General features: G+C 40.8%; 1 protein-coding gene and 1 long non-coding RNA gene across 2 annotated transcripts; one reads left to right on the top strand and one right to left on the bottom strand.

Moving 5' to 3' along the window:
* LOC116059159 (NACHT, LRR and PYD domains-containing protein 3-like) lies at positions 1–26,345 on the top strand. Its single transcript, XM_036007131.1, has 5 exons — positions 1–301; positions 839–2,633; positions 2,728–2,901; positions 25,192–25,365; positions 25,681–26,345. The coding sequence occupies exons 1-5, from the start codon at positions 25–27 to the stop codon at positions 25,865–25,867; spliced, it is 2,607 nt and encodes an 868-aa protein (XP_035863024.1). The 5' UTR covers positions 1–24; the 3' UTR covers positions 25,868–26,345.
* LOC116059167 lies at positions 8,103–21,905 on the bottom strand. Its single transcript, XR_004107231.2, has 3 exons — positions 21,822–21,905; positions 13,054–13,058; positions 8,103–8,115 (listed from the first exon to the last, which is right to left on the bottom strand). It is a non-coding gene; the product is annotated as an uncharacterized LOC116059167 (long non-coding RNA).
* Positions 26,346–27,557: the final 1,212 nt, after the last annotated feature.

Here is a 27,557-nt window from a genome sequence, read left to right as displayed (position 1 = left end):
TTTGGATCTTTGCAGGGACAACAGATGGAGACACCTCAAGAAGTCGTCTTGGGAATTTTAGAAGATTTGGGAACCGACGACTTTGAAAAATTTAAGTGGTTCCTGCAGCAGAAAGGGACCCTAAAAAACTTCCCAGCAATCCGAAAGAGTAAACTGGAGAATGTAAACAGGGTGAACACAGTGGATATGATGTTCCAGACCTACAGTATAAACACTATTAATGTGACCAGAATAGTTTTAGTGAAGATCGATCAAAATGATCTAGTGGAGAATTTATCAAACATCATCTATGAACCTGCAGGTAAGTCATAATCATTATGAATTAAAGAAAATGCATGTAACAAAGATCAAACTTATATATCACAGTCTTCAACAAACATTAGCTTTGTTACCAATGTCTCCCTCTTAACTACAAAAATACATATGTTGTGTTGACAACAACAGAACAAACAACTAAACATCCACAAGAACAACAAAATTTAAAGTGTCTCCGAGAACCAAAAATGATGAAACAAAGTCAGACTGTTTTTGTTTACTCTGCTGGTTAAAATTTGCACACATTGATGTCACTGTAAGAGACTGCTTGTGCAATATTAGTTCCCTCTGTAATTAAGTCATATACCTTCTGGTTTATTTGGACAATGAAGAGTTCATAGATGTATGACTGAGACACCCAACATATCAGTTGTTTTTGAGGAATACTAAGTCATTTTACAATAGTTAAAATATTCAGGACCTCGTCATCAAATGGGCTGAATCGATTTCATGAATACAGAAATGTGCAAACTCACATTCACCAGAACAAATCCTCATTGATTTCATTATTTTATTCATTCAGAGATTCTTGCTGAGTGCCAGCGAAAAGTCAAATCCAACTTACATAAGACATTCCAGCTTGTGTCTGAGGGGATTGCTAAAGAAGAAAAGTCAACCCTTCTGAATCAGATGTTCACAGAGATCTACATCACAAAGGGAGGGACTGCAGGGGTCAATGCTGAACATGAGGTCAGACAGATTGAAACAACATGCTGGAAACCAGACAGACCAGAAACACCAATCAGACGAGAAGACATCTTTAAAACTCCACCTGGAAGAGATAAACCAATCAGAACAGTGCTGACAAAGGGAGTGGCTGGCATCGGGAAAACAGTCTTAACACAGAAGTTCACTCTGGACTGGGCTGAAGGCAAAGCCAACCAGGACATCCAATTCACATTTCCATTCACCTTCAGAGAGCTGAACGTGCTGAAAGAGAAAAAGTACAGCTTGGTGGAACTTGTTCATTACTTCTTTAGTGAAACCAAAGAAGCAGGAATCTGCAGCTTTGAAGAGTTCTCGGTTGTGTTCATCTTTGACGGTCTGGATGAGTGTCGACTTCCTCTGGACTTCCTCAACACTGAGATCCTGACTGATGTAACTGAGATCACTTCAGTGGGTGTGCTGCTGACAAACCTCATCAGGGGGAAACTGCTTCCCTCTGCTCGCCTCTGGATAACCACACGACCTGCAGCAGCCAATCAGATCCCTCCTGGGTGTGTTGACATGGTGACAGAGATCAGAGGATTCACTGACCCACAGAAAGAGAAGTACTTTAGGAAGAGATTCAGAGATGAGGAGCAGGCCAGCAGAATCATCTCCCACATCAAGACATCACGAAGCTTCCACATCATGTGTCACATCCCAGTCTTCTGCTGGATCACTGCTACAGTTCTGGAGGACGTGTTGAAGACCAGTGAGGGAGGAGAGCTGCCCAAGACCCTGACTGAGATGTACATCCACTTCCTGGTGGTTCAGTCCAAAGTGAAGAACATCAAGTATGCTGGAGGAGCTGAGGCAGATTCACCCTGGAGTCCAGAGAGCAGGAAGATGATTGAGTCTCTGGGAAAACTGGCTTTTGAGCAGCTGCAGAAAGGCAACCTGATCTTCTATGAATCAGACCTGACAGAGTGTGGCATCGATATCCAAGTAGCCTCAGTGTACTCAGGAGTGTTCACACAGATCTTTAAAGAGGAGAGAGGACTGTACAAGAACAAGGTGTTCAGCTTCATACATCTGAGTGTTCAGGAGTTTCTGGCTGCTCTTCATGTCCATCTGACATTCACCAACTCTGGATTCAACCTGCTGTCAGAAGAACAAAGGACATTGTGGTGGTCTGAAGTGTTCAGAGACAAATCAACACGTTTCTACCAGAGTGCTGTGGACAAGGCCTTGCAGAGTCTAAATGGACACCTGGACTTGTTCCTCCGCTTCCTCCTGGGTCTTTCACTGCAGACCAATCAGAATCTCCTACGAGGTCTGATGACACAGACAGGAAGTAGCTCAGAGACCAATCTGAAAATAGTCAAGTACATCAAGAACAAGATCAGTGAGAATCATTCTGCTGAGAGAAGCATCAATCTCTTCCACTGTCTGAATGAACTGAATGATCGTTCTCTAGTGCAGCAGATCCAAAAGGCCCTGAGATCAGGACGTCTCTCCACAGATAAACTGTCTCCGGCTGACTGGTCAGCTCTGGCCTTCATCTTACTGTCATCAGAGAAAGATCTGGACGTGTTTGACCTGAAGAAATACTCTGCTTCAGAGGAGGCTCTTCTGAGGCTGCTACCAGTGGTCAAAGCCTCCAACAAAGCTCTGTAAGTGGGATTTATTCATCAATAAATACTCTGATATCTTTCAAGAGGAGAGAAAAATAAAAAATAACGTGTTTCCTTCCTGTTGTCTCTCCAGACTGAGTGGCTGTAACCTGTCAGAGAGAAGCTGTGAAGCTCTGTCCTCAGTTCTCAGCTCCCAGTCCTCTAGTCTGAGAGAGCTGGACCTGAGTAACAATAACCTGAAGGATTCAGGAGTGAAGCTGATCTCTGATGGACTGAAGAGTCCAAACTGCACACTGGAGACTCTCAGGTCAGGATTCATTAACCCATTCAACTGGTGACCATTTAAATTCTGATTAACTTTAGTTGATAAACAGCTAACATGTAGCTTTGTTGATATGATAAACTTGGGCAGTAGTTATTAGACTCAGAGAATTACTTTACATGAGGATTTTTCACAATTTACTTTTGTTGTTGAATAATTAAATACCGCAGATGATTATAAAGATTTATTATAAATCTGGTCCAAAATGTACCTGGACAACAAACCAACATAAAATAAACACATGGCTCCACCTGTTGACAGAGGGTTCCTGTGTGTTTTTCTGTGTGTTTGCAGTCTGTCGGGCTGTCTGATATCAGAGGAAGGCTGTTCTTCTCTGGTCTCAGCTCTGAGCTCCAACCCCTCCCATCTGAGAGAGCTGGACCTGAGCTACAATCATCCAGGAGACTCAGGAGTGAAGCTACTGTCAGCGGGACTGAAGGATCCTCTCTGGAGACTGGACACTCTCAGGTACAAATACTGATGAACAAAAAGGAGATGTTTATGTAGGAAGTTTTAAAGGAGAACATCTCCACGAACTAAAATGATAACTCCCTATCTGCCCGAACTTGTCGTATATGACAAAAAATAGCGGAAAACAGCATCTCTGATTCATATTTTTAATAATTTTACAGCAATAAGAGCTAGAGACTTACCGTCTTTTCCGGCTAAAAGCTTACACTCTGGCCGTCACAGGGGTGTCTTTGGGGTCTTTGTAGCTCCTACAGGAGGTTTTCTATCCCGCCTGGAACTTGTGCTTACCTTTCTACTCTACTACAGCTTCTCTTGAGTGGGAAGGAGACAGTGCTAGCCTATTGTGGATTTTTCCTTTTGTTTGGAGCCTTTTGGTCTTTAGCTTAGCGTAGCATAGCCTTCTTGCTCCTCTTCTCTGTCCTTAGCTGGTGTTAGCAGAGTTAGCTGTCGTGTTAGCAGAGTTAGCTGTCGTGTTAGTAGAGTTAGCTGTTGTTAGCAGAGTTAGCTGTTGTTAGCAGAGTTAGCTGTCGTGTTAGTAGAGTTAGCTGGTTTTAGCAGAGTTAGCTGTCGTGTTAGCAGAGTTAGCTGTCGTGTTAGTAGAGTTAGCTGTTGTTAGCAGAGTTAGCTGTTGTTAGCAGAGTTAGCTGTCGTGTTAGTAGAGTTAGCTGTTGTTAGCAGAGTTAGCTGTTGTGTTAGCAGAGTTAGCTGTCGTGTTAGTAGAGTTAGCTGTTGTTAGCAGAGTTAGCTGTTGGTAGCAGAGTTAACTGTTGTGTTAGCAGAGTTAGCTGTTGTTTTCCTCTTCTTAAGGTTAGATTTTTTGAAAATAAAGGTTTATCTCAGTTTAAAACTACTTGTCATTTCTGTCTCTCTCTCTCTCTTTCTTTTTCTCTCTCTCTCTCTCTCTCTCTCTCTCTCCCTCTTATATGAATATAAAATGAGTAAATTCTAACCCTCTCTCTCTGTCTCTCTCTCTCTCCCTCTCTCCCTCTCCCTCTTTCTCTCTCTCTCTCTCTGTCTCTCTCTCTCTCTCTCTCTCTCTGTCTCTCTCTCTCTCTCTCTCTCTGTCTCTCTCTCTCTCTCTTTCTCTCTCTCCCTCTCTCTCTGTCTCTCTGTCTCTCTCGCTCTCTCCCTCTCTCTCCCTCTCCCTCTTTCTCTCTCTCTCTCCCTCTCTCTCTCTCTCTCCCTCTTATATGAATATAAATTCCAACCCTACATTTGATCAGATGAAGCTGTGTGTATGAGAGTGATGTAATGCCCCTCCTTTCAGGGTGGAGCCTGCTGGAGTCAGATGGTTGACACCAGGTCTGAGGAAGTGTAAGTGTGTTTTTAATTTCATTTATCAAACCTAAATTTACCTGATGAAGGTCTGAGACCTTCTAAATAAATTATTGCTTGTGTAATGGTCAGTGTGCGGGATCTTCTCTACAAATTCTGATCTACTACTTTTGATCATATCCTACACACCTGCCTGACAAAAGAGGTGTGCAAAAAAGCTTTCTTACATTCATCAAACTGTGACATCACTCATCAAACCCTCTGATGTCATCATCAAAGTGCTGATTGGTTAATAATTGCAGCTGTGTTGTGTCTCGTTCTCTCCGTCAGATTCCTGTGAACTCACACTCAACACAAACACGGTGAGCAGAAAACTCAAACTGTCTGACAACAACAGGAAGGTGACATTAGTGATGGGGGATCAGCCATATCCTGATCATCCAGAGAGGTTTGACTGGTATCAGCTGCTGTGTAGAGATGGTCTGACTGGTCGCTGTTACTGGGAGGTTGAGAGGAGAGGAGATGTTTATATATCAGTGAGTTACAGAAGAATCAGGAGGAGAGGATGCAGTGGAGACTGTGTGTTTGGACGTAATGATCAGTCCTGGAGTCTGAGGTGCTATGATGGTGGTTACTATGTCTTTCACAATAACATAGCAACAGACATCTCCTCCTCTTCCTGCTCCTCTGTCTCTGGTAGAGTAGCAGTGTATGTGGACTGTCCTGCTGGCTCTCTGTCCTTCTACACAGTCTCCTCTGACTCACTGATCCACCTCCACACCTTCAACACCACATTCACTCAGCCTCTTTATCCTGGGTTTGGGTTCAGGTTCTGGTCTCCTGGTTCCTCAGTGTCTCTGTGTTCTCTGTAGGACGGAGAGTCTCCTCCTGTTTCTCACAGCTGATCAGTTGAGTCTGTACAGGATCACACTTACAGAAATATCTCAGGTTATTGTTATAAACATAGATAGATAGATAGATAGATAGATAGATAGATAGATAGATCTTTATTGTCATTGTATGCGATACAACGAAATTTTGTTGGACCAATCCTCTCCAAATAGCAGCATAGAGTAAAAAAATAAAGATATACACATATATACACATACACATCCATATACATACATACATACATACGCACATACATACATACGTATACAGAGTAAAGAAGATAAAAAATATATATACACATATATACAACATTTTCCAGAAGGGATTATGTTAAAAAAAAGCCTTAGATTACAGTCTCAATGACTAAACAATTGCACATCAAAAGTATATATTTTTTAATGATCAAAAAACAGTCTGGTTTTAAACATTTAAAACTTTTACTTACTTCCAGTTGAAGCTGATTTTAACAGTCTGTGTACTGTAAATAAATTATAATACTAAAGTTAAAGTAAAAGAGCTATACCAAACAAATTCAATATTCCACAAAACCATGTCAATGAATTGAAAATAAAATTAAAATAAGTTAAATGTATAGCTACATTTAAAATAAATAAATATAAAATATAAAATAAGTAATACCAAAATATAATTAAAACAATGTAGAATGTTTCAATATATACAACACACAGGCAAGAGGTTTTCCTCCTTCACTACTTTTTACAAATTATACTTTTAGACTTTTACTCTGTCTTGCTCTGAACTTTAATATTTGAACAGTGTTTTGAAAAATGTCTTGAACAGGGTGCTCCTTAGTACTGCCAGTTGAGAAGTGGCAGGTTGTAGTACAGGAAGCACAACATCTCTGCCTTGGAACCTGTTAGAGAGCTCCTCCTATCTTGATAGATGGCCCCCACAGTGCTGAATACCCTCTCACTAGGGACAGATGAAGGTGGAGGAGTGAGAAACCTCCTGGCCAATGGAGCCAGAGTCTGGAAGCGGCCAGCGTTTTGCCTCCACCACTGCAGGGGGTCACCTGATGATGATGATGATGATGACAAATACAAATGTTATATACTTAATATACAAAAGCATAACTTAATTTGATATCACTGAAAAATAAATAGTGAAACCTGTTTTGCGATCAAGAACGGGCTCTTGAAGATACCGATCCAGCTCCTCGTTCAGACTCTCAGACACCCCTGTCACTGTTTGCTGGCTCTGCAACATGTCCTCGTAGAGATGGTCAAGCACATTCTGCTTCTGGTCTAGGGACTTCTCCATCCTAGGTTTCTTTGAATATCCCTCGGCATCCTTATGAGTGGCTGCTGAGCTTGCTTGATGTTGTTTGTCTGCCTCTTTTTCAAGCCAGGTTTTGGCCTTCTTGGTTGTGCTGTCAGAGAGGGGATGCTGTTTGTAACGAGGATCCAGCACACAGGCCAGCACTGCTTCTTTGGACTCTGCAATCTTGGAAAACCTTCTGGTTAAGCTGTCGAGCATGACCTTCCTCAAAGTCTGAATTCCTCTAGTTTCAGGACCCTGAGTCTCCAGAAATCTTTTCAAAACCTCAATGGTGGGGATGATGCATGATGCAGATGCATCAGACTTACTCACTTCTAGAGTAATTTCCTCAATTGGTTCCAGTGTGTTGATCAGCTTTTTGACCAGGTCCCACTCCTCCACACTTGGACATGTAAAATGTCCAAAGTCCCCAGAGTAGACTGTCACTGCTCTCTTTTGCTCCTGCATCCTTTGGAGCATATGCAATGTGGAATTCCATCTGGTTGGGCATGCCTGGAGAATGCGGTGTTCAGGTAGACCAACATCCTTCTGAATTTTTTCAAGCCTCTGCTTGGCAGGGACTGAATGACCAAAATGGGTTGCACATCTCTTCAGTTTGGCCAGGATGTCACCTACAGCTCTCTGTGCCTGGAGGCCATCATTCACAACAAGCTGGAGGGTGTGAGCACTGCAGCTGAGGTCAGGCATCTCCACCAACCTCATCCCCTTAACAACATTGGCTCCACTGTCCCTGAGCACCAGCAGCACACGTTCACTGTCTATATCCCACTCGGTAAGCATGTCTAAAAACAACTGTCCAATGTACTCACCAGTGTGAGATCCACTCATGGCTTTCACATTTAGGACAACTTGCACCCTGTTCCATTCTTCATCGATGAAGTGAGCAGTCAAGCTCATTAGCGACTCAGTGGACCCTGACCAACAATCTGTTGTAAATGCAATATGTTTTGCATTTTCAACAGCCAAAAACTCCTTTATCTTGATCACCACTTTTGCATGCACATGATGCAATTTATCTGTGCGATAAAACTTTTCTGTCTTCAGAGTGTACCTAGGCTCTGCAGCAGCCAGCAGCCTTCTAAACCCCACACCTTCCACCACAGAAAAAGCTTGGATGTCTGTCGCTATCATCTCCATTACTTTTTTGTCCAGGTTTTTTGCCCTTGGATCTGATGGACCCCATTTGAGTACCTTATCAAATGCTTGTGGCAGGGTAGGCTGCTGTGTTCTAACAGAAAGAGTTTTTTGTACCTCACTCTGCTGCTGTGCCTCTTTATATTGCTCACTGTGTTTGGTTTTCAGATGAGTCCACAAATTGGAAGTGTTTTTCTGCTTCGCTTTGATAGACCCCTGGCTTACATTAGCTGCACATATATTGCAGAACACTGCATTAGAGGAATCTTTGCAGAAGTAGTCCCACACTTTGCTGCTACAGCGTTCACCTTTTTCAGCCATCTGTAGGGCAGAAAGAGAGACAGAGAAAGAATAAGCATGTGTATTAATAATATCACCATGTATCATTACTCATGTCATCATTACAATTATAATAATAATAAACAGGGATCTCCTACATAGGCAAAAATGAGAAATATAGAGAAATATTTTTTTTATTTTTATTTGTCAAGCAATAGGTATTACCTATTACCTATTTACATTTAACAATATTATTACAACATGTTCCTGTTATGTCTGTAAAGCTGCTTTGAAACAATCTGTATTGTAAAAAAAAAAAAAAAAAAAAAAAGTGCTTGTTCAGCTCACATTTATTTACATGTCCCCTCTGGTTTAATCATTTCTGACGCACCTACTGTAGTTACTGTAACTACACTATATTTGCTCTCAGAGACACATTCACAACGGTCCCGTATATCTTCTCCTCTTCTCTTTGTGCAGTCTGAATCAAAACATCATCATGCGCTGGCGAACATAAAGTTAGCCTAATGTTACCGGCTTTCAGCTCAGAGAAGATTACGGAATCAATTCGAAGTTGAATGGTTAACGTTAGTGTCATGAACACACCACTGTCAATTTTGAGAAGAACCACCTTCAAACAAGTTAATAGCAAGCATTTAAGGGGCCTGCTAAAAAGGAAGCTATGTTAGCGTTAGAATAACGTAACAGTTGTTGTTTTTTCGAGGCACGCTGTACATAACTTCTAGTCATTGACTACACGCGCCCCCCTGCCACAGTTACACATATATATATATATATATATATATATATATACACACACATACACATACACACGTATACACATATGCACATTCACTAACACATTCTCAATAAATAGATAAAACAGCTAAAAACAGTCACAGCAGTTATTGCACAGAGTCCGATTGCACTGAGGGGGTAAGAGATGTGTGTATTTTTATTTATTTATTTTATTTTTTATGTTTGTATGCGTGGATGTGTGTATGATTTCTGTAATATGTTCACAGCTCTGGGGAAGAAGCTGTTCTGGAGTCTGTGCGTGTGCTGGGGGGAGGGGGGTGAACAGGGAGTGTCCGGGGTGTGAGGTGACCTGCCTGATGTTTGTGGCCCGTGTGAGAAGACGGCTTGAGTATAGTTCACTCAGGTTTGGTAGGGGGGAGCCAATTATTCTCTCAGCCGTCTAAACTAATGAATGAACTTTGTATAAAATAATTCAGAATGATTGAACAGATTCCTGGTGAACATTGTAAATTTCTTTAAAGATGGAAGCTGTGATCATCAAATTGTAGAAATGCCGTTGACTTCTGTCATGTTTTGTTTTGAATTCTGTCTCTTTTCACAATAAAAGCATAAAGTTACCGTGATGTGTTTGTGGTCTTTCTGTTTAACTTTTAAAACTCCAGGATGGGGGGGGGGTTAATCCATACTTGTTTGCTGTTGACGATCTTTTTCTAATTATTTTAGCGTTACTTTTAATAACATCCAAGCCATAGACTGTATATAAGAATATAATAGTAATATTTAATACAATTTTTTATTAAATTGTATTAAATATTAATAATACATTTTTTATTTTTTATTATATATATTAAATTATATATATTAAATATATATTATTTATATACTACATATATAATTTTTTTTTTAAATATATATATTTTTTGACATAATGCTATAAACAAGGATTCTAAATCTACCGTACCTACCGTAGCTACTGTAGATACCGTAGATACCGTAGCCTGGCTTTTTCTCAGCACGTAGTCAGAGCCCTGGGCATCACGTTTAGGACCTTTTTATTTCAGGGTCATAACTTAACTTGACTTAACTTTTAAAGGGTACAAACTGCTACCTTACCTCGCTGATTATCAGTCCACTGATTGATATTCTGATCCTCTTTTCCTTTTTCCTTTTGCAGTCATTCTGTCCAGTGAATGGACAGAATATTTCCACCAGACTGTCACCAGTCTGGTGGAAATATGCTGGCACTAAACACGCTAAAAGTCCTGATTATTTACATGGAGTCTGGTGGAGATATGCTGGATCTATACACGCTAAAAGTCCTGATTATTTACATGGAGTCTGGTGGAAATATGCTGGCTCTATACACGCTAAAAGACCTGATTATTTACATGGAGTCTGGTGGAAATATGCTGGCTCTATACACGCTAAAAGTCCTGATTATTTACATGGAGTCTGGTGGGTGCAACAAGTCTACTTGTAGTTAGTGTTCAGATCCGGAAATTAACTTTTTTTTAACAATTTAGACAATTGTAATTATTTTTCTGTGGACCAATTTAACAATGATATTAAAGTAGAAGACAACATTTAAATTATTCATTTCAATAGTCGTAGCTTAAATAAGAACTTCCAGGACATAGTTGATTACCTAAGTGAATTTAAGAGGCCTTTCAGTGTTATAGCAATTTCTGAAACTTGGATTGGCAATGGTAGGAGTGAGGAATATGAAATTCCAGGATATGGGTCAAAACACATAAGCAGAACAGAAAAAGCAGGAGGAGGAACAGCGCTGTATGTAGATAGAAGATTAAATTATAGTGTAGTAGACAGGTTGACAGGGGCTGTGGAGAATGTTTGTGAATGCATAACTATAGAGATTGTTATGAGCAGAAACAGAAATATCATGATAAGCTGTGTTTATCAGGCTCCGAGTTATGACATAACTATGTTCAAGGATTGGATGTAAAAACTGTATGCAAAGACTGAACAGAAGGTCATGTTTTTATGTGGGGACTTCAATATAGACTTACTGAACCCAAACAAGCAATCAGCGATAGATGATTTCATGGAAACTATTTATGCAATGAGTCTATATCCCACAATAACAAAACCAAGTAGAATTACATTACACTCAGCCACAATTATAGATAATATATTTGTAAATAGTATGGAGAATAAAGTAGTAAGTGGGCTTCTTGTGGAGGACATTACTGACCATCTACCAGTCTTTGCCATATACGACTGTAATCATAAATTAATGGATGAGAGCAACATTAGATACAGAAGAATAAGAACTGTTGAAGCCGTGAATGCATTCAGAGCAGATCTAATGTCTCACAATTGGAGTGATGTTTTACAGGCCAAGGACATAAATACCGCGTACGATACATTTCTTGACTCCTTCCTAGTATTTTACAGCAAAAGCTGTCCAGTCATGCAAAGCAAATGGAAAAACAAAAGTAGGGATAAGCCTTGACTCACCAGGAGTATATTGAATGCATGTAAAAAAAAAAAAGAACCTTATGTACAAAGAATTTATTGAATATAGATCCACAGACAAAGAAATCAAATATAAAAGATACAAAAACAAACTAACCACCATAATAAGAAAAAGTAAAAAGGAGTATTTTGATAATAAACTTGAAATCAATAAAAACAACACTAAGGGAACATGAGATATACTAAATAAAATTATTAGTAAAAAATCAACTGGTACCACATATTCCAGTCATTTTATTGACAACAGAAAAGTTGTCGATGACATGAATGCAGTGGCAGAAGGTTTTAATAAGTTTTTTGTAACAGTAGGCCCCAATCTGGCAGGGGAAATTATACCGCCAGATGGGGGCAGTGTAGAACAATTTTATGGAGCCAGAAATTCTGAATCAATGTTCCTGAGAAAAGTGGGAGAGAATGAGGTTAGGTTAGGTTACTTTATTATATATTATTGTTTTACAGTCTAAGAGAGGTGGGACATCCTTATCATAACATGCAACACACAAAACATTAAAACATATAAAAACAGGTAGTAAAACATAATAAAAAGGAATAGAAAACATGGTACATGGTCAAAGTGCTTGTGTGTTTTGTGCAAATAATTTTACCGTTTGTTTAACAGAGTAATTGCCGCTGGTACAAAACTGTTTTTAAATCTTGTAATTCTGTAACCAGGAACTCTTAGCCTCCGTCCAGAGGGGAGAGACTGGAAGTCCCTATTCAGAGGGTGTAGGCTATCTTCTTTGATAGCCATAGCTATCCGCTGTAGTTGTTTGGCATACAGGGATGAGGGGTGCAGCTGGGACTCCCCAGTCGACCATTTTACAATTTGGTTTAGATGATTGAACTTGTGAATAAATTGAAAAACAATTTCAAAAACAAGAAATCCATAGACTGGAATGGGATAGACATGACAATGGTAAAAGAAGTCATTTCAGACATCGTAGTGCCTTTGTAACCGATCATTCCAATTGGGCTGTTTCCCTGACAAAATGAAAACAGCAAAAGTAATTCCACTGTTCAAGGCTGGAGATAAAAAAATTATATACAAATTATAGACCGGTCTCACTCAATTTTCAAAAATACTTGAAAAACTCTTTGTTGCAAGACTGGCTGCTTTGTGGAAAAACATAATCTATTAATTGATTGTCAATATGGATTTAGAGAAAGAAGATCAACATCGATGGCCTTGATGGAACTTATGGTAAAACTTACAGGTTTAGTTGATGATAAGAAGTTTGCAGTGGGAGTGTTCATAGACCTCAGGAAAGCATCTGATACCATAGACCATGATATTATGCTGGAAAAAATGGAAAGGTTTGGAGTCAGAGGTGTAGGTCTGGAATGGCTGAAGAGCTACATCAAAAATAGGAGACAGTATGTACAAGTGGGAAATGCCATGTCCAAGTTAGTTAACATCTCGTGTGGCGTGCCACAGGGTTCGATAATTGGACCAAAATTATTCATTATGTATATAATATATTGAAATATGTCATTTTTGCAGATGATACTAACATTTTCTGTACGACTGTTTACAAAAGCTAACGGACAAGGTGACAGTAGAACTAGGTAAACTGAAACTGTGGTTTGATGTAAACAAGTTATCTCTAAATTTGAAAAAAAAAACAAAGTTTATGATTTTTGGAAATCGAAAAACACATTTAACAACTCATGAAAGCTTAAGGATAGAAACTGAAGAGTTAGAGAGAGTTTATGAACGCACCTTACTAGAGGTAATAATTGACCATAAAATCAGTTGGAAATCACAAGTAAACTGTGTGTGTGTGTGTGTGTGTGTGTGTGTGTGTGTGTGTGTGTGTGTGTGTCTCTGTGTGTGTGTGTGTGTGTGTGTGTGTGTGTGTGTGTGTGTGTGTGTGTGTGTGTGTCTGTGTGTGTGTGTGTGTGTGTGTGTGTGTGTGTGTGTGTCTGTGTGTGTGTGTGTGTGTGTGTGTGTGTGTGTGTGTCTGTGTGTGTGTGTGTGTGTGTGTGTGTTTGTGTCTGTGTGTGTGTGTGTGTGTGTGTGTCTGTGTGTGTGTGTGTGTGTGTGTGTGTGTGTGTGTCTGTGTGTGTGTGTGTGTGTGTGTGTGTGTGTATGTGTCTGTGTGTGTGTGTGTGTGTGTGTGTGTCTGTGTGTGTGTGTGTGTGTGTGTGTGTCTGTGTGTGTGTGTGTGTGTGTGTGTGTGTGTATGTGTCTGTGTGTGTGTGTGTGTGTGTGTGTGTGTGTGTGTGACCACTAATAATCCATGAGTCTTTGTCTTCAGCCTCTGAAATATGGAGATTTCCTGCTGTGTTTTAGTTTGTTGTGTTTCATATTTAACAGAACATTTTTGGGACAAAACACGTCACATTGTGTGTGTGTGTGTGTGTGTGTGTGTGTGTGTGTGTGTGTGTGGTGTGTGTGTGTGTGTGTGTGTGTGTGTGTGTGTGTGTGTGTGTGTGTGTGTGTGTGTGTGTGTGTGTGTGTGTGTGTGTGTGTGTGTGTGTGTGTGTGTGTGTGTGTGTGTGTGTGTAAGTAAGTAACACCTACAGTTGGACTTCTTTCTGAGTGATATCTGCTCTGGTTTTTCCAAACTTTCAGACACAGATATGGAATATGTATAATCTGAGAAAAGAATCTACAAAAACGTTTTCATTTAACATTTTGACCTAGAAAAAACATATATATATATACAGTATGTATGTATGTATTAGGGCTGTCAAAATAACGCGTTCATTTTGATTAATTAATGTGAGAAAAAATAAGGCAGATTAATACATTCCATATTGACGTTTGACCCGGAGCCGTTCTAGCCACCATTGGACTGTAAAATGAAGGAGGGAGACGAGAATGAGCTTTGGCTCAGTTTGATGCAGTCTGTGTGTTACTACATTTGGTAATGCTCCGCCTCTCTGCATGGTTCCTCTTTACTTTAAGTTTACTTCCACTTTCCAGAGTTTGTGATGCAGTTTTTTCTCTCCGTGTGAAGCTCCAGCTGAAGGTAATTTAACTCTAATGTCTGTAATGTTTATATATATATATATATATAAAATGTCTGTAAAGTTTGACTGGTGAACTCCAGCTGTGGTTAGTTTAGTTTAAGAGCAGAAAGCTGCAGAGAAACCAACTCAACTGGACTTGTGATTAATTCAAACTGGCGTCTTCACAAAGATCCGCCACCATGTTGTGTAGGTATCTGGGAGTGTTACTGTCTTATATAGATCCTTTATTTCTGTCTTATACATCCTTTATTTCTTATGATATATGCGTTTAGCAGCAGAAACGCTAAATAAGAGGAACACTTCGTCTCTCCGTCTGTACCACGGGGGGTGGGGGGGGGGGGGGGTACTCTTTAAACATTATCTGACCCCATGTTATGTTTGTTCCTTATGTATGACAAACTGGGCGCGGCAGCATGCTTACTTATGAGAACTCTTTATTACTCAACACATGTAGGCTACTCGCTCCTCGCACCAAACACACTGTTCACTTCCTGTGCTTCTGGCATGCTAAGACTTCTGGGTAATGCAGTACAACAAACCTTTATCAACACAGCACAGTTTAAATTCAGTTTTTGTTTTTCTAAAGGCGGTAAGAAAAAGGTGTGTGTGTGTGTGTGTGTGTGTGTGTGTGTGTGTGTGTGTGTGTGTGTGTGTGTGTGTGTGTGTGTGTGTGTGTGTGTGTGTGTGTGTGTGTGTGTGTGTGTAAAACCATCATATTGTTGCAGAGAATGACGTTTTTACTTCCTGTGGCCAATCAGTGAAAAGCACTCTTAACCTCTACAGACGTGTGGAAAGTTCCTCGTGTTGCATTCTGACAACAACAACCACAGTTACACAGAGAGAAGAAACAAAGCTCTTATTGTGAAAATTTCTCCTGCTGTCAGAAAACAAACCATCGTCTCCACCAGCGTAAAGTCAGACACAACAGGACTCTACTGTTTCCTCTGGAACCTTTCACAATAAAATGTAGAGACCTAAATGCCTCTGTTACTGTTGTAGTGATGTGTGGAGGAAGATGCACAGGACAGAAAGGTGAGATTGATTGTCATACTAGAGTCTTGTCTCCATTAGAGGACAGAAAGATGACCAGGATTTAGAAAGCAGAGGCCCCTGGGCACAACATCTTGGGGCCCCCCCCCCCCCCTCTCAGAATTTATGGCCTAAACTCACACAGCATCTACATTTTTAGAAACTATAAATGTAAGCTGTGGGTTTTTCTTTAGTTTAAAACAAAACCACTTTCTCCAACTGCATTTCTTGTGATGTTAATTGTGACTCTATAAATATCTATAAAACAAAGGACAAAATTGAAACTATCACAGAACAAAATCAACAGAATTTATTGCAATAAAGCAGATTAAAATCTATGAAATTACAGCCTATAGAGCTGACTTCGGAAAAACAGCTGATTGTTGAGCACCACTTTTACTCTCTCTCACTGTCTCTCCCCTTCACGGAGAAACAGATGATCAACATCTACTGGCCTAAAGTGTAACAGAGCTGTGTTTCAAATATATGAATGAAAATAGGTTGCGTATAACTTATATATACGTATAGGCCTATACAGCTCACTCTCAGCGTGAAATGTAGTTCTCAAAGTTAAGTTGCACAACTTAATGTATGGCAACTATTTTATTCTATGTCATAATTTCCTGATATGTAATGACACCTGACAATGTAACGCCATTGCCGATGTTGTTCAGCTCTACATCTCCACCAAATCCATCACCACGGCAACTCACTCCACTTTGACCATTGGCCTCAGTGAAATTAAATCATGGATGCAAACCAACTTTCTCAAACTTAGCTGTGACAAATCAGACACAATCATCATCGGTCCCAAATTCTTCTTCAAAACATCGCACAACTTTTGCTTCACCATCTATAGCTCCACTCTGTCTCCCTCCTCACACATCAACATCAGGATACTTCACCATCTATAGCTCCACTCTGTCTCCCTCCTCACACATCAACATCAGGATACTTCACCATCTATAGCTCCACTCTGTCTCCCTCCTCACACATCAACATCAGGATACTTCACCATCTATAGCTCCACTCTGTCTCCCTCCTCACACATCTACACCATCAGGATACTTCACCATCTACAACTCCACTCTGTCTCCCTCCTCACACATCTCCACCATCAGGAGTTATTTCTGACAGCAACCTCTTCTTTGAAAAGCATGTCATCAAAAATCACCAGAACTGCTTTCTTCCACCTTAAAATCTGTATCAGTATCAGTATTATCTTATGGTTTATGTATATTTGCACACTTTACATATTAGAGAAAGAAGTATAGCCTACTTTATTTATTTATCATTTTTGTATTACATTATCTGCAGAAATTATTATATTTGGTGGTGACAAAACCCGTATTAAATAAGTAGACCTACAGTTAGGTGATTTTGGCGTTGCAGAGATGCCTGCTCGCTGTCCGATTGTCTGATATGAATGATCACGTTCTGTCTTACACAGCAAACTAATTCTTCACTGGTAAGACCAACACACTGTAATAACATTCAAATAAAAAAAAAAAACATAACATCTTGTGAATAGGCCTAAGTGATTTAATCAGCGGAAGGTTCTAAAAATATTAAAAACAACAAAGCTATACTTCACCGATTCTCTGCAGTGAACTGACGGGAAAAGACAAAAGATATAGGCTACTTTTAAAATATTATGTGTAATATGACGTGAAAGTACCCTCAACTAGAGAATGACTCCCACATATGATGCATTGATAAGCCTAGACCGCGTATCTGGTCTGATCAACGAGGCTGTCAAACTGGTAACGTAGCTACGTACTGCCGGGTCTCTGCCGCCTTCAGTCCCTTCCGAAGCGCCAGCGGAGTCGGAGACCATGGGGGGGGGGGGCATTTAAACAGGCGTCTGTCACTCCACCCGGGCTGTGGTTCTCTGTCGTGTCGTGCTGCTGATGCTCAGGGTGCTGATGATGTTCTAATTGTTCATCTGAAATAGGAAGGCTGGATGTGGTGCTAAACTCCTCATCACTAGCATCACCGCAGGCGCCGCCAGGATCTTTATTAGCGTTGAGACGACTTTTGAAAAAAGTCGATGGTTGGAATATTACTCCTTATTAAATCCTCTCTGCTATCCTTCTCCCTTTTAGCTTTCCGTTTTGTGGCTCCGCTGCTCCACCGTCTTTTATCCATGTTGTTTGTTCTGTCAATGTCCTCGACTCTCTTTCACTCTATCCTCCACCGCCTGTCTTGCCGCTATCAACAGTTTCCGCGGTAACCTGACTCGTAGTCATCAGTCACAGCCGACAGCCAAAAAACTGATCATGATACTTTTTTGTGTGCAACTAAATTATTGTTAACACACATACACACAAACACACACTAATTAATTAATTTTATTTTAATTTAATTTTAAATAAAAAAAAAAGATGAGGCCACACAGTTAGTGGGGTCTTGGAGGCCCCCAGGCACCGGCCCAATCGGCCCGGTGGTAAATCCGGCCTTGAAGATGACATTAGTCCTGGAGTCTTTCCAATGTTCCTGTTCTCTCAGAAAGAGAATGAATGACAGAGCAGGATGAGCAGAGAGTAGAAATCATTCTTTCTCCAGGAGCTTCTGTTTCTGGAGATTAAAAAGTGGTCTTCCTCTCTTTCTAACAGGACCCATCAGAGACCAGATCCTGCTGAACCTGGACCTGAACCTGAACCTGAACTCAGCTCTGTGTCCAACACTACTTTAAAAAAGGAGGCGACCTGTAAGGGACAGGACAAATAAAATGGAGGAGAGGAGAAGGAAGAGGAGAAGGAAGAGGCGAAGACGGAAGGAAAGGGAGGAACATATTGAAATAAAGAACCGAAGGCTGAGGTGAGTTGTTCTGAAACCTCCAATAAACTAGAAGTAGTGTTGTCTCATTGGGTGTATGTGTAAACAATATATCAGCTAAAACAGCTCAACACATATGTTTAAACACATAGCGAAGTAATCAATGGTAGAAATAAACAGCTAAAAGTGGCCTACTGACTTAGCTAACAGTTGAAATGATTAGCTAAAAGTAATGGATGAATTTTGAAACATTAACCACAGTTCAAGTAAAAGGCCTAGCTAGCTAGTAGAATTTCTGACGAAACCAACCGAAATCTTACAGTTCAATTGCATGAAAATGTAAGAATATTCACTTTAATATGATAAATAGTGTGAACACATTGGGAGTTGATAGGGCGGGGTATGTGAGTTTATATGACAGGGCTGTGGGGGGAACCTCAGACCAGAAGGGTTGGAAAGCACTGATCTACAGTATTTTATATTATTGACCGACCGGTATATTACAGACATGCCTTAATAGTTGTGTTAATCACAATACCGTTGTTTGAATTACATATCTCCGTGTGTGTGACCAACGTCATTCTTCACAAGCAATCTAACATTAGCCCAGCATGGATAAAGTCCAGCTATGCATCCAACATATTCATCCAAACACACCTAAAACGTCACAATCCAGCCACTTGTAAGAAGTTTGTAATATTGGTTACATAGTTATCGTGTTTTATTAACCTTAATTCTGTTTGCCAAGGCTATATTTTATTGGCTTGCAAAGTAGCTATCCGTTGCTAATGCTAACGTTAGCTAGCTAATTTATGTCAAAAAGCAGTAGCTAACTAATGTTACTGCCAAGATATGGTTTCATTGTAAGACAGCGTAAACAGATGACAACACTTGACGAGTCTTACAACACCTCTCTGGTCTCTAGTGAAATCATATCTTGGCAGTAGTTAGCTAACGTTTCTGCTTTTTGAGATGAATTAGCGTCAGCAACGGATAGCTCCTTCGCAAGCTAATAGAGCAACATAATTCAGGTTAATAAAATATGGTAATGTAACCAAAGTATTAAAAACTACTTAGCTACATGTGGCTATAGTGTGACAGGTCTACTGCTGTTCAGTCTCGCATTGCGAGACCTAACTTAGCTAGTTACAGTGCTGCGAGGCCTGTTCAGAGGACATGGCGGCTGCAGTGTGTGAGCTAGACTGCTTGTGAAGGATGAGTCAAACTAACGTTACTCACACAAGGAGATATGAGTCAAACTAAACAACGGCATTATAGTACACACAAATATTAAGACATTTCTGTGATATAAGTCAATAATACAAAATACTGACCGAAATGTGTTTTAATCCAGTAACATTAGTCGAACAGCTCCACGTAATCAGTATTTGCTGTACCAACAGGTGTAAACTGAAAAAGACTAGATTTTTGTTTCCTGCTACTTGCAATCTAATTGGAGGAGAACAGCCAATCAGAATTGACCTTTTCATTCTGCGATTGGTTGGTTTTGTGGCACACTTGTAACGCTGTGAAAATCTGAGCGAGCGTGTCTAGAGTCGAGCGCTCAGAGTCAAGAGGTTGAGAGCGAGGGAGACATGACCAGAGCGCAGCAGTGTCTACCTGCGAGCAGAGAAAGACATGCAAATACATTTATTGTGCACGAAATAGGTTTTTGTTTACTCAAACTAAATTATTTTTTGCATATGTTAATTTCTGTTCAAAATGCAATGTAATGTGCTTGCAAAATATAGTTCTCTGTGCTCAAAACATACAATTACTCACTCAGGAATGTGACATATATAACGCCATATCCCTCTGGCACACCATCACCAACCACATACAAAAGCCTTCTTTGGAGGTTTCTGGGAACAACAGGAGATTATATATCTCTATATCTGTGTAGTAATCATTCTTGTATATGGAATATTTAACTGAGAGGAGGCATAGTCTCTTCACTAAGAGAACCAAGGTAACAATGTAACTAGATGTCTTCTCTTGGTTTGTTTGAACAAACTTAGTATGAACACAAAACAAGTGAATATTGGACCGAACCAAATCTAAAACAACAGAAAATATTGTCTGATGAGAACAACTGAATATTAGAACTAAACATGAGTTCAGGGCAGAGTTTTGCTCTAAAACTGAGCTACAACACACCAACAACCATTTCACAGCTGCTGCTTTGACCACTCAGTTCCCGTAGTTCACTCAGATCTGTGGATATCTGCCAATAAGAGACTAAGAAATGACAATAGGAGACATACAAGCAGGAATGTCTGTAGTAATAGTAGGTTTTTGTTTACTCAAACTAAATTATTTTTTGCGTATGTTAATTTCTGTTCAAAATGCAATGTAATGTGCTTGCAAAATATAGTTCTCTGTGCTCAAAACATACAATTACTCGCTCAGGAATGTGACACATATATAACGCCATAGAGGGAGGGGGCAGCAGCTGCAGAGACCGGTCTCTCCAGGTTTGGTGCTTGGTCAGTGGTGATGTGGTCTCTGCGGCAGATGCTAGTTTTGGACATATTGGAGTTTATTAAGGATCTTGTTGGGTTTACCATAGAGGATGCTATTGCAGTAGGCACGTCTGGAGGTCATGAGGGCGTGGATAAGTGTTTCAGTAGAGGCAGAGGGCAGGGACTAGCCTGGGTAAGTCCTGACAAACTTTTGGCAAATTTGAGATTTGCTCTGCAAGTCAGTCTGACCAAGAGCCCATTCAAGCCCATTTCCAATTTTTCCAAATCAAGGCACCAATTACAACTGTTGAGGTGGGCTTTACATCAATGACAACTGTTGAGGCTTTACACAATGACGATAGCGCAGCAACGGCAAGCAGCTTTTTGTTTACATTCAACATGGCGGCCACCGAAGCGCAACCCGTTGATGTCGCTGTCGCTGCTATGTCACCCGGATCGTTGGTCTGATTGGTTGAAGGACTATCCAATTGCGGCCAGAGGCATTTGAGTGCCGTCCGTTGGCGACGCCCCTTTGGAAATGAGCTGCAAATGATCCTTCCCCAGACCCACTGTCAGTTACAACTGAGAAGGGTCTGGTGTCAACCAAGTAACCTGGTTAACTTTGGGTAGGAACAATAGGGTGGGGTCGAGGGTGATTCTGAAGTCGTGGACCTGGGTGGAGGGTAACGATGGAGCCGTTGATGTTGAGGTCTGGGTGGAGCGGGTAGTTTGGACCAATGATGATGATTTCAGATTCCTTGCAGTTGCGTTTGAGGAAGTTCTGTTGCATCCATGTTTAAATGTCTGCAAGGCAGATAGTGATAGGGGAGTGGGTGGCTGGTGTTTTGGAGGAGAGATAGAGTTGAGTGTTGTCTGCCTAGCAGTGGATACAGAGGCCATGATGGTGGATCTCTCCCAGAGGAAGGACGTACATAATGAACAGGAGGAAACCCGATATACTTCAACTCCTTCATGCGGGGCAGTAAATCTTTTTGAGGCCAACTGAAGGGACTTCACCATTGCATAATGTGAGCTAATTCTTCCTGATTTCTCCACAGCGTGGACCAGGAGAGCTCAGAAGTTCCCAGTGGTCAGTCTGCCCAGCAGCATCAAACACACCTGGACTCCATATCTATGGTCTGTACATGTACAACAACTACTTTTACATCTATCTTGTTCACAATCATCTGGTGCACTTTATAGACCAGAGGATTGTTACTGTTATGTTTTTGATGTTGCACCATAGAGTAGCACACAATTTTGTTCTATCTCCTTACAATGACACTAAAGTAAATTCTGATTCTGTGGAGATATCTTTTAAATTACTTCTTATTTGACCAAGAGAAACCAGAGCTGAATGTATGAAGCAAACAGCATCGGACTCAGGACAGAACCTTGAGACATAGATTTAGATGATGGAGCGTAGTAATGAACAATAACTGAAAAACTCCTGTCTGAAATGTAAGAAGAAAACCACTCCAGAGCTGATCCAAACATTTCCATCCACTGCCTGAGCCTTTCAAGTATGATACAGTGATCCACTCTATCAGATAAAACACTGAAGTCTAGTAGAACGAATGCAGAATCTTTACTTTTGGTTTATTAATTGCCATTATATAATCATCCATGAATGAATCTTGAATTATTATTTGTTTACACAAATGTCACCATGACATAATCTACTAGTATTTTTAAACTCCCCCAAGTATTCTGTTAAGTGACAGTGTTGGTTTTGGTATCTTTTGGATCTGTGCAGGGACAAAAGATGAAGACGCCTAAAGAAGTCGTCTTGGGAATTTTAGATAATTTGGTAACCGACGACTTTGAAAAGTTTAAGTGGTACTTACAGGAGGAAGGGGCCCTTGAAGACTTCCAAGCAATCCCAATTAGTAAACTGGAGAATGTAAACAGGAGGAACACAGTGGATACGATGTTCCAGACCTACAGTATGAACATCATTAAAGTGACCACAATAGTTTTAGTGAAGATCAAACGAATTGATCTAGTGAAGAAGTTATCAAACATCATCTCAGTATCTGCAGGTAAGTCATAATATTCTGAATTTAAAAAAAATGGATGTAACGAAAAGATCAAACTTATATATCACAGTCTTCAACAAACATTATTTTTGTTACCAATGTCTCCCTCTTAACTACAAAGATACATACAGTATGTTGTGTTGACAACAACAGAACAAGCTACCAAACATCCACAAGTGAAACAAAATTTAGTGTCCCCGAGAACCAAAAATGATGAAACAAAATCTGACTGTTTTTGTTTACTCTGCTGGTTAAAATTTGCATGCACTGATATCACTGTAAGAGACTGCTTGTGAAATATTAATCCCCTCTGTAATTAAGTGAAATACCTTCTGGTTTATTTGGACAATGAAGAGTTCATAGATGTATGACTGAGACACCCAACATATCAGTTGTTTTTGAGGAATAGTAAGTAATTTTACAATAGTTAACATATTCAGGACCTCGTTGTCAAATGGGCTGAATAGATTTCATGAATACAGAAATGTGCAAACTCACATTCACCAGAACAAATCCTCATTGATTTCATTGTTTTATTCATTCAGAGATTCTTGCTGAGTGCCAGGGAAAAGTCAAATCCAACTTACATAACATGTTCCAGCGTGTGTTTGAGGGGATTGCTAAAGCAGGAAACAAAACCCTTCTGATTCAGATGTTCACAGAGATCTACATCACAAAGGGAGGGACTGCAGAGGTCAATGTTGAACATGAGGTCAGACAGATTGAAACAACATGCTGGAAACCAGACAGACCAGAAACAACAATCAGACGAGAAGACATCTTTAAAACCCCACCTGGAAGTGATGAACCAATCAGAACAGTGCTGACAAAGGGAGTGGCTGGCATCGGGAAAACAGTCTTAACACAGAAGTTCACTCTGGACTGGGCTGAAGGCAAATCCATCCAGGACATCCAGTTCACATTTCCATTCACCTTCAGAGAGCTGAATATGCTGAAAGAGGAAAAGTACAGCTTGGTGGAACTTGTTCATTTGTTCTTTAGTGCAACCAAAGAAGCAGGAATCTGCAGCTTTGAAGAGTTCCCGGTTGTGTTCATCTTTGACGGCCTGGATGAGTGTCGACTTCCTCTGGACTTCATCAACACTAAAATCCTGACTGATGTTACAGAGTCCACCTCAGTGGGTGTGCTGCTGACAAACCTCATCAGGGGGAAACTGCTTCTGGATAACCACACGACCTGCAGCAGCCAATCAGATCCCTCCTGAGTGTGTTGACATGGTGACAGAGGTCAGAGGGTTCACTAACCCACAGAAGGAGGAGTACTTCAGGAAGAGATTCAGAGATGAGGAGCAGGCCAGCAGAATCATCTCCCACATCAAGACATCACGAAGCCTCCACATCATGTGTCACATCCCAGTCTTCTGCTGGATCACTGCTACAGTTCTGGAGGACGTGTTGAAGACCGAAGAGGGAGGAGAGCTGCCCAAGACCCTGACTGAGATGTACATCCACTTCCTGGTGGTTCAGTCCAAAGTGAAGAACATCAAGTATGATGGAGGAGCAGGGCCAGATCCACACTGGAGTCCAGACACCAGGAAGATGATCAAGTCTCTGGGAAAACTGGCTTTTGAGCAGCTGCAGAAAGGCAACCTGATCTTCTATGAATCAGACCTGAGAAAGAGTGGCATCGATATCACATCAGCCTCAGTGTACTCAGGAGTGTTCACACAGATATTTAAAGAGGAGAGAGGACTGTACCAGGACAAGGTGTTCTGCTTCGTCCATCTGAGTGTTCAGGAGTTTCTGGCTGCTCTTCATGTTCATCTGACATTCACCAACACTGGAGTCAACCTGCTGTCAGGAAGAAAACCCTCATCAACACGTTTCTACGAGAGTGCTGTGGACGAGGCCTTAAAGAGTGCAAATGGACATCTGGACTTGTTCCTCCGCTTCCTCCTGGGTCTTTCTCTGCAGACCAATCAGAATCTCCTACGAGGTCTGATGACACAGACAGGAAGTAGCTCAGTGACCAATCTGAAAACAGTCATGTACATCAAGAAGAACATCAGTGAGAATCTGACTGCAGAGAGAAGCATAAATCTCTTCCACTGTCTGAATGAACTGAATGATCGTTCTCTAGTAGAGGACATCCAACAGTACCTGAGATCAGGCCGTCTCTCTACAGCTAAACTGTCTCCTGCTCAGTGGTCAGCTCTGGTCTTCATCTTACTGTCATCAGAAGAAGATCTGGATATGTTTGACCTGAAGAAATAATCTGCTTCAGAGGAGGCTCTTCTGAAGCTGCTGCCAGTGGTCAAAGCCTCCAACAAAGCTCTGTAAGTGGGATTTATTCATCAATAAATACTCTGATATCTTTCAACAGGAGATAATAATAAATAACTTGTTTCCTTCCTGTTGTCTCTCCAGACTGAGTGGCTGTAACCTGTCAGAGAGAAGCTGTGAAGCTCTGTCCTCAGTTCTCAGCTCCAAGTCCTCTAGTCTGAGAGAGCTGGACCTGAGTAACAACAACCTGCAGGATTCAGGAGTGAAGCTGATCTCTGATGGACTGAAGAGTCCACACTGCACACTGGAGACTCTCAGGTCAGGATTCATTAACCCATTCAACTGATGACCATTTAAATTCTGATTAACTTTAGTTGATAAACAGCTAACATGTAGCTTTGTGTCTGTTGATATGATAAACTTGGGCAGTAGTTATTAGACTCAGAGAATTACTTTACATGAGGATTTTTCACAATTTACTTTTGTTGTTGAATAATTAAATACCGCATATGATTATAAAGATGTATTATAAATCTGGTCCAAATTGTACCTGGACAAAAAACCAACATAAAATAAACACATGGCTCCACGTGTCGACCGAGGGTTCCTGTGTGTTGTTCTGTGTGTTTGCAGTCTGTCAGGCTGTCTGATCTCAGAGGAAGGCTGTTCTTCTCTGGTCTCAGCTCTGAGCTCCAACCCCTCCCATCTGAGAGAGCTGGACCTGAGCTACAATCATCCAGGAGACTCAGGAGTGAAGCTACTGTCAGCGGGACTGAAGGATCCTCTCTGGAGACTGGACACTCTCAGGTACAAACACTGATGAACAAAAAGGAGATATTTATGTAGGAAGTTTTAAAGGAGAACATCTCCAGGAACTAAAATGATAACTTCCTATCTGCCCGAGCTTGTCGTATATGACAAAAAATAACGGAAAACAGCATCTCTGATTCATATTTTTAAAACTTTTACAGCAATAAGAGCTAGAGACTTACCATCTTTTCCAGCTAAAAGCTAACACTCTGGCCGTCACAGGGGTGTCTTTGGGGTCTTTGTAGCTCCTACAGGAGGTTTTCTATCCCGCCTGGAACTTGTACCTTTTTTCCGGGTCTTTGAGCAATAAGTCCAAACTCTTACTTCCAAGATTGATCCACTTTATGTCCATAATTTGTGAATTTTCGGCCGCTGATCGCCGCTAGTTCTGATGCTAACCATCCATTTTGTTTCACATAATGCTTTGGGAGACCCTTGTTTTTGTCTTGTAAACCAATGGAAGGCAGGTCCGTCACACATTAGGCCCATATAAGGGCGTCAATGCGTCATCCGAGGGACAACAAAGATTGTTTTCTCTGAGTTGTTTGTGTTTATAAATTTCTTGGTCTGTGTACTTTTAATTTCTTTTGGGTAGCCAATCACAAGGAGTCATGGCTCTCCCCCGGGAGATCCCAACATTGTTTCAGTTCCTAACTGCTGCTCTGCTGCTCCCTGTGATGCTAATTAGCACGCTATGTTAAGTTAGCACAGGCTAGCCTTGGTTTCTTGAAGTAGAAATTACAAATTAATCTTTTGTGGATATGAAGGAAGCTTATCTTAATACTCTACTACACTTCTCTTGAGTGGGAAGGAGACGGTGCTAGCCTTTGGTGGGTTTTTCCTTTTGTTTGGAGCCTTTTGGTCCTTAGCTTAGCGTAGCATAGCCTTCTTACTCCTCTTCTCTGTCCTTAGCTTTTGTTAGCAGAGTTAGCTGTTGTGTTAGCAGAGTTAGCTGTTGTGTTAGTAGAGTTAGCTGTTGTTAGCAGAGTTAGCTGTTGTGTTAGCAGAGTTAGCTGTTGTGTTAGTAGAGTTAGCTGTTGTTAGTAGAGTTAGCTGTTGTGTTAGCAGAGTTAGCTGTTGTTAGTAGAGTTAGCTGTTGTTAGCAGAGTTAGCTGTTGTTAGCAGAGTTAGCTGTTGTGTTAGCAGAGTTAGCTGTTGTGTTAGTAGAGTTAGCTGTTGTTAGCAGAGTTAGCTGTGTGTTAGCAGAGTTAGCTGTGTGTTAGCAGAGTTAGCTGTTGTTAGCAGAGTTAGCTGTTGTGTTAGCAGAGTTAGCTGTTGTGTTAGTAGAGTTAGCTGTTGTTAGCAGAGTTAGCTGTTGTGTTAGCAGAGTTAGCTGTTGTGTTAGTAGAGTTAGCTGTTGTTAGTAGAGTTAGCTGTTGTGTTAGCAGAGTTAGCTGTTGTTAGTAGAGTTAGCTGTTGTTAGCAGAGTTAGCTGTTGTTAGCAGAGTTAGCTGTTGTGTTAGCAGAGTTAGCTGTTGTGTTAGTAGAGTTAGCTGTTGTTAGCAGAGTTAGCTGTGTGTTAGCAGAGTTAGCTGTGTGTTAGCAGAGTTAGCTGTTGTTAGCAGAGTTAGCTGTTGTTAGCAGAGTTAGCTGTGTGTTAGCAGGGTTAGCTGTTAGCAGAGTTAGCTGTTGTTAGCAGAGTTAGCTGTTGTTTTCCTCTTCTTAAGGTTAGATTTTTTTGAAAAATAAATGTTTATCTC

The sequence above is a fragment of the Sander lucioperca genome, chromosome 11, assembly GCF_008315115.2.
Source record: "Sander lucioperca isolate FBNREF2018 chromosome 11, SLUC_FBN_1.2, whole genome shotgun sequence".
Lineage (NCBI taxonomy): Eukaryota > Metazoa > Chordata > Actinopteri > Perciformes > Percidae > Sander > Sander lucioperca.
Note: the sequence above shows the minus strand (reverse complement) of the source record. Positions and strands in the feature narration are given on the sequence as shown.

Excerpts from the sequence above, each read along its gene's own strand:
- LOC116059159 (XM_036007131.1), top strand. The coding sequence starts at position 25 with ATGGAGACACCTCAAGAAGTCGTCTTGGGAATTTTAGAAGATTTGGGA. Across the intron at positions 2,634-2,727 it reads AAAGCCTCCAACAAAGCTCT|ACTGAGTGGCTGTAACCTGT; the intron begins GTAAGTGGGATT and ends TTGTCTCTCCAG. Across the intron at positions 25,366-25,680 it reads TGCACACTGGAGACTCTCAG|TCTGTCAGGCTGTCTGATCT; the intron begins GTCAGGATTCAT and ends GTGTGTTTGCAG.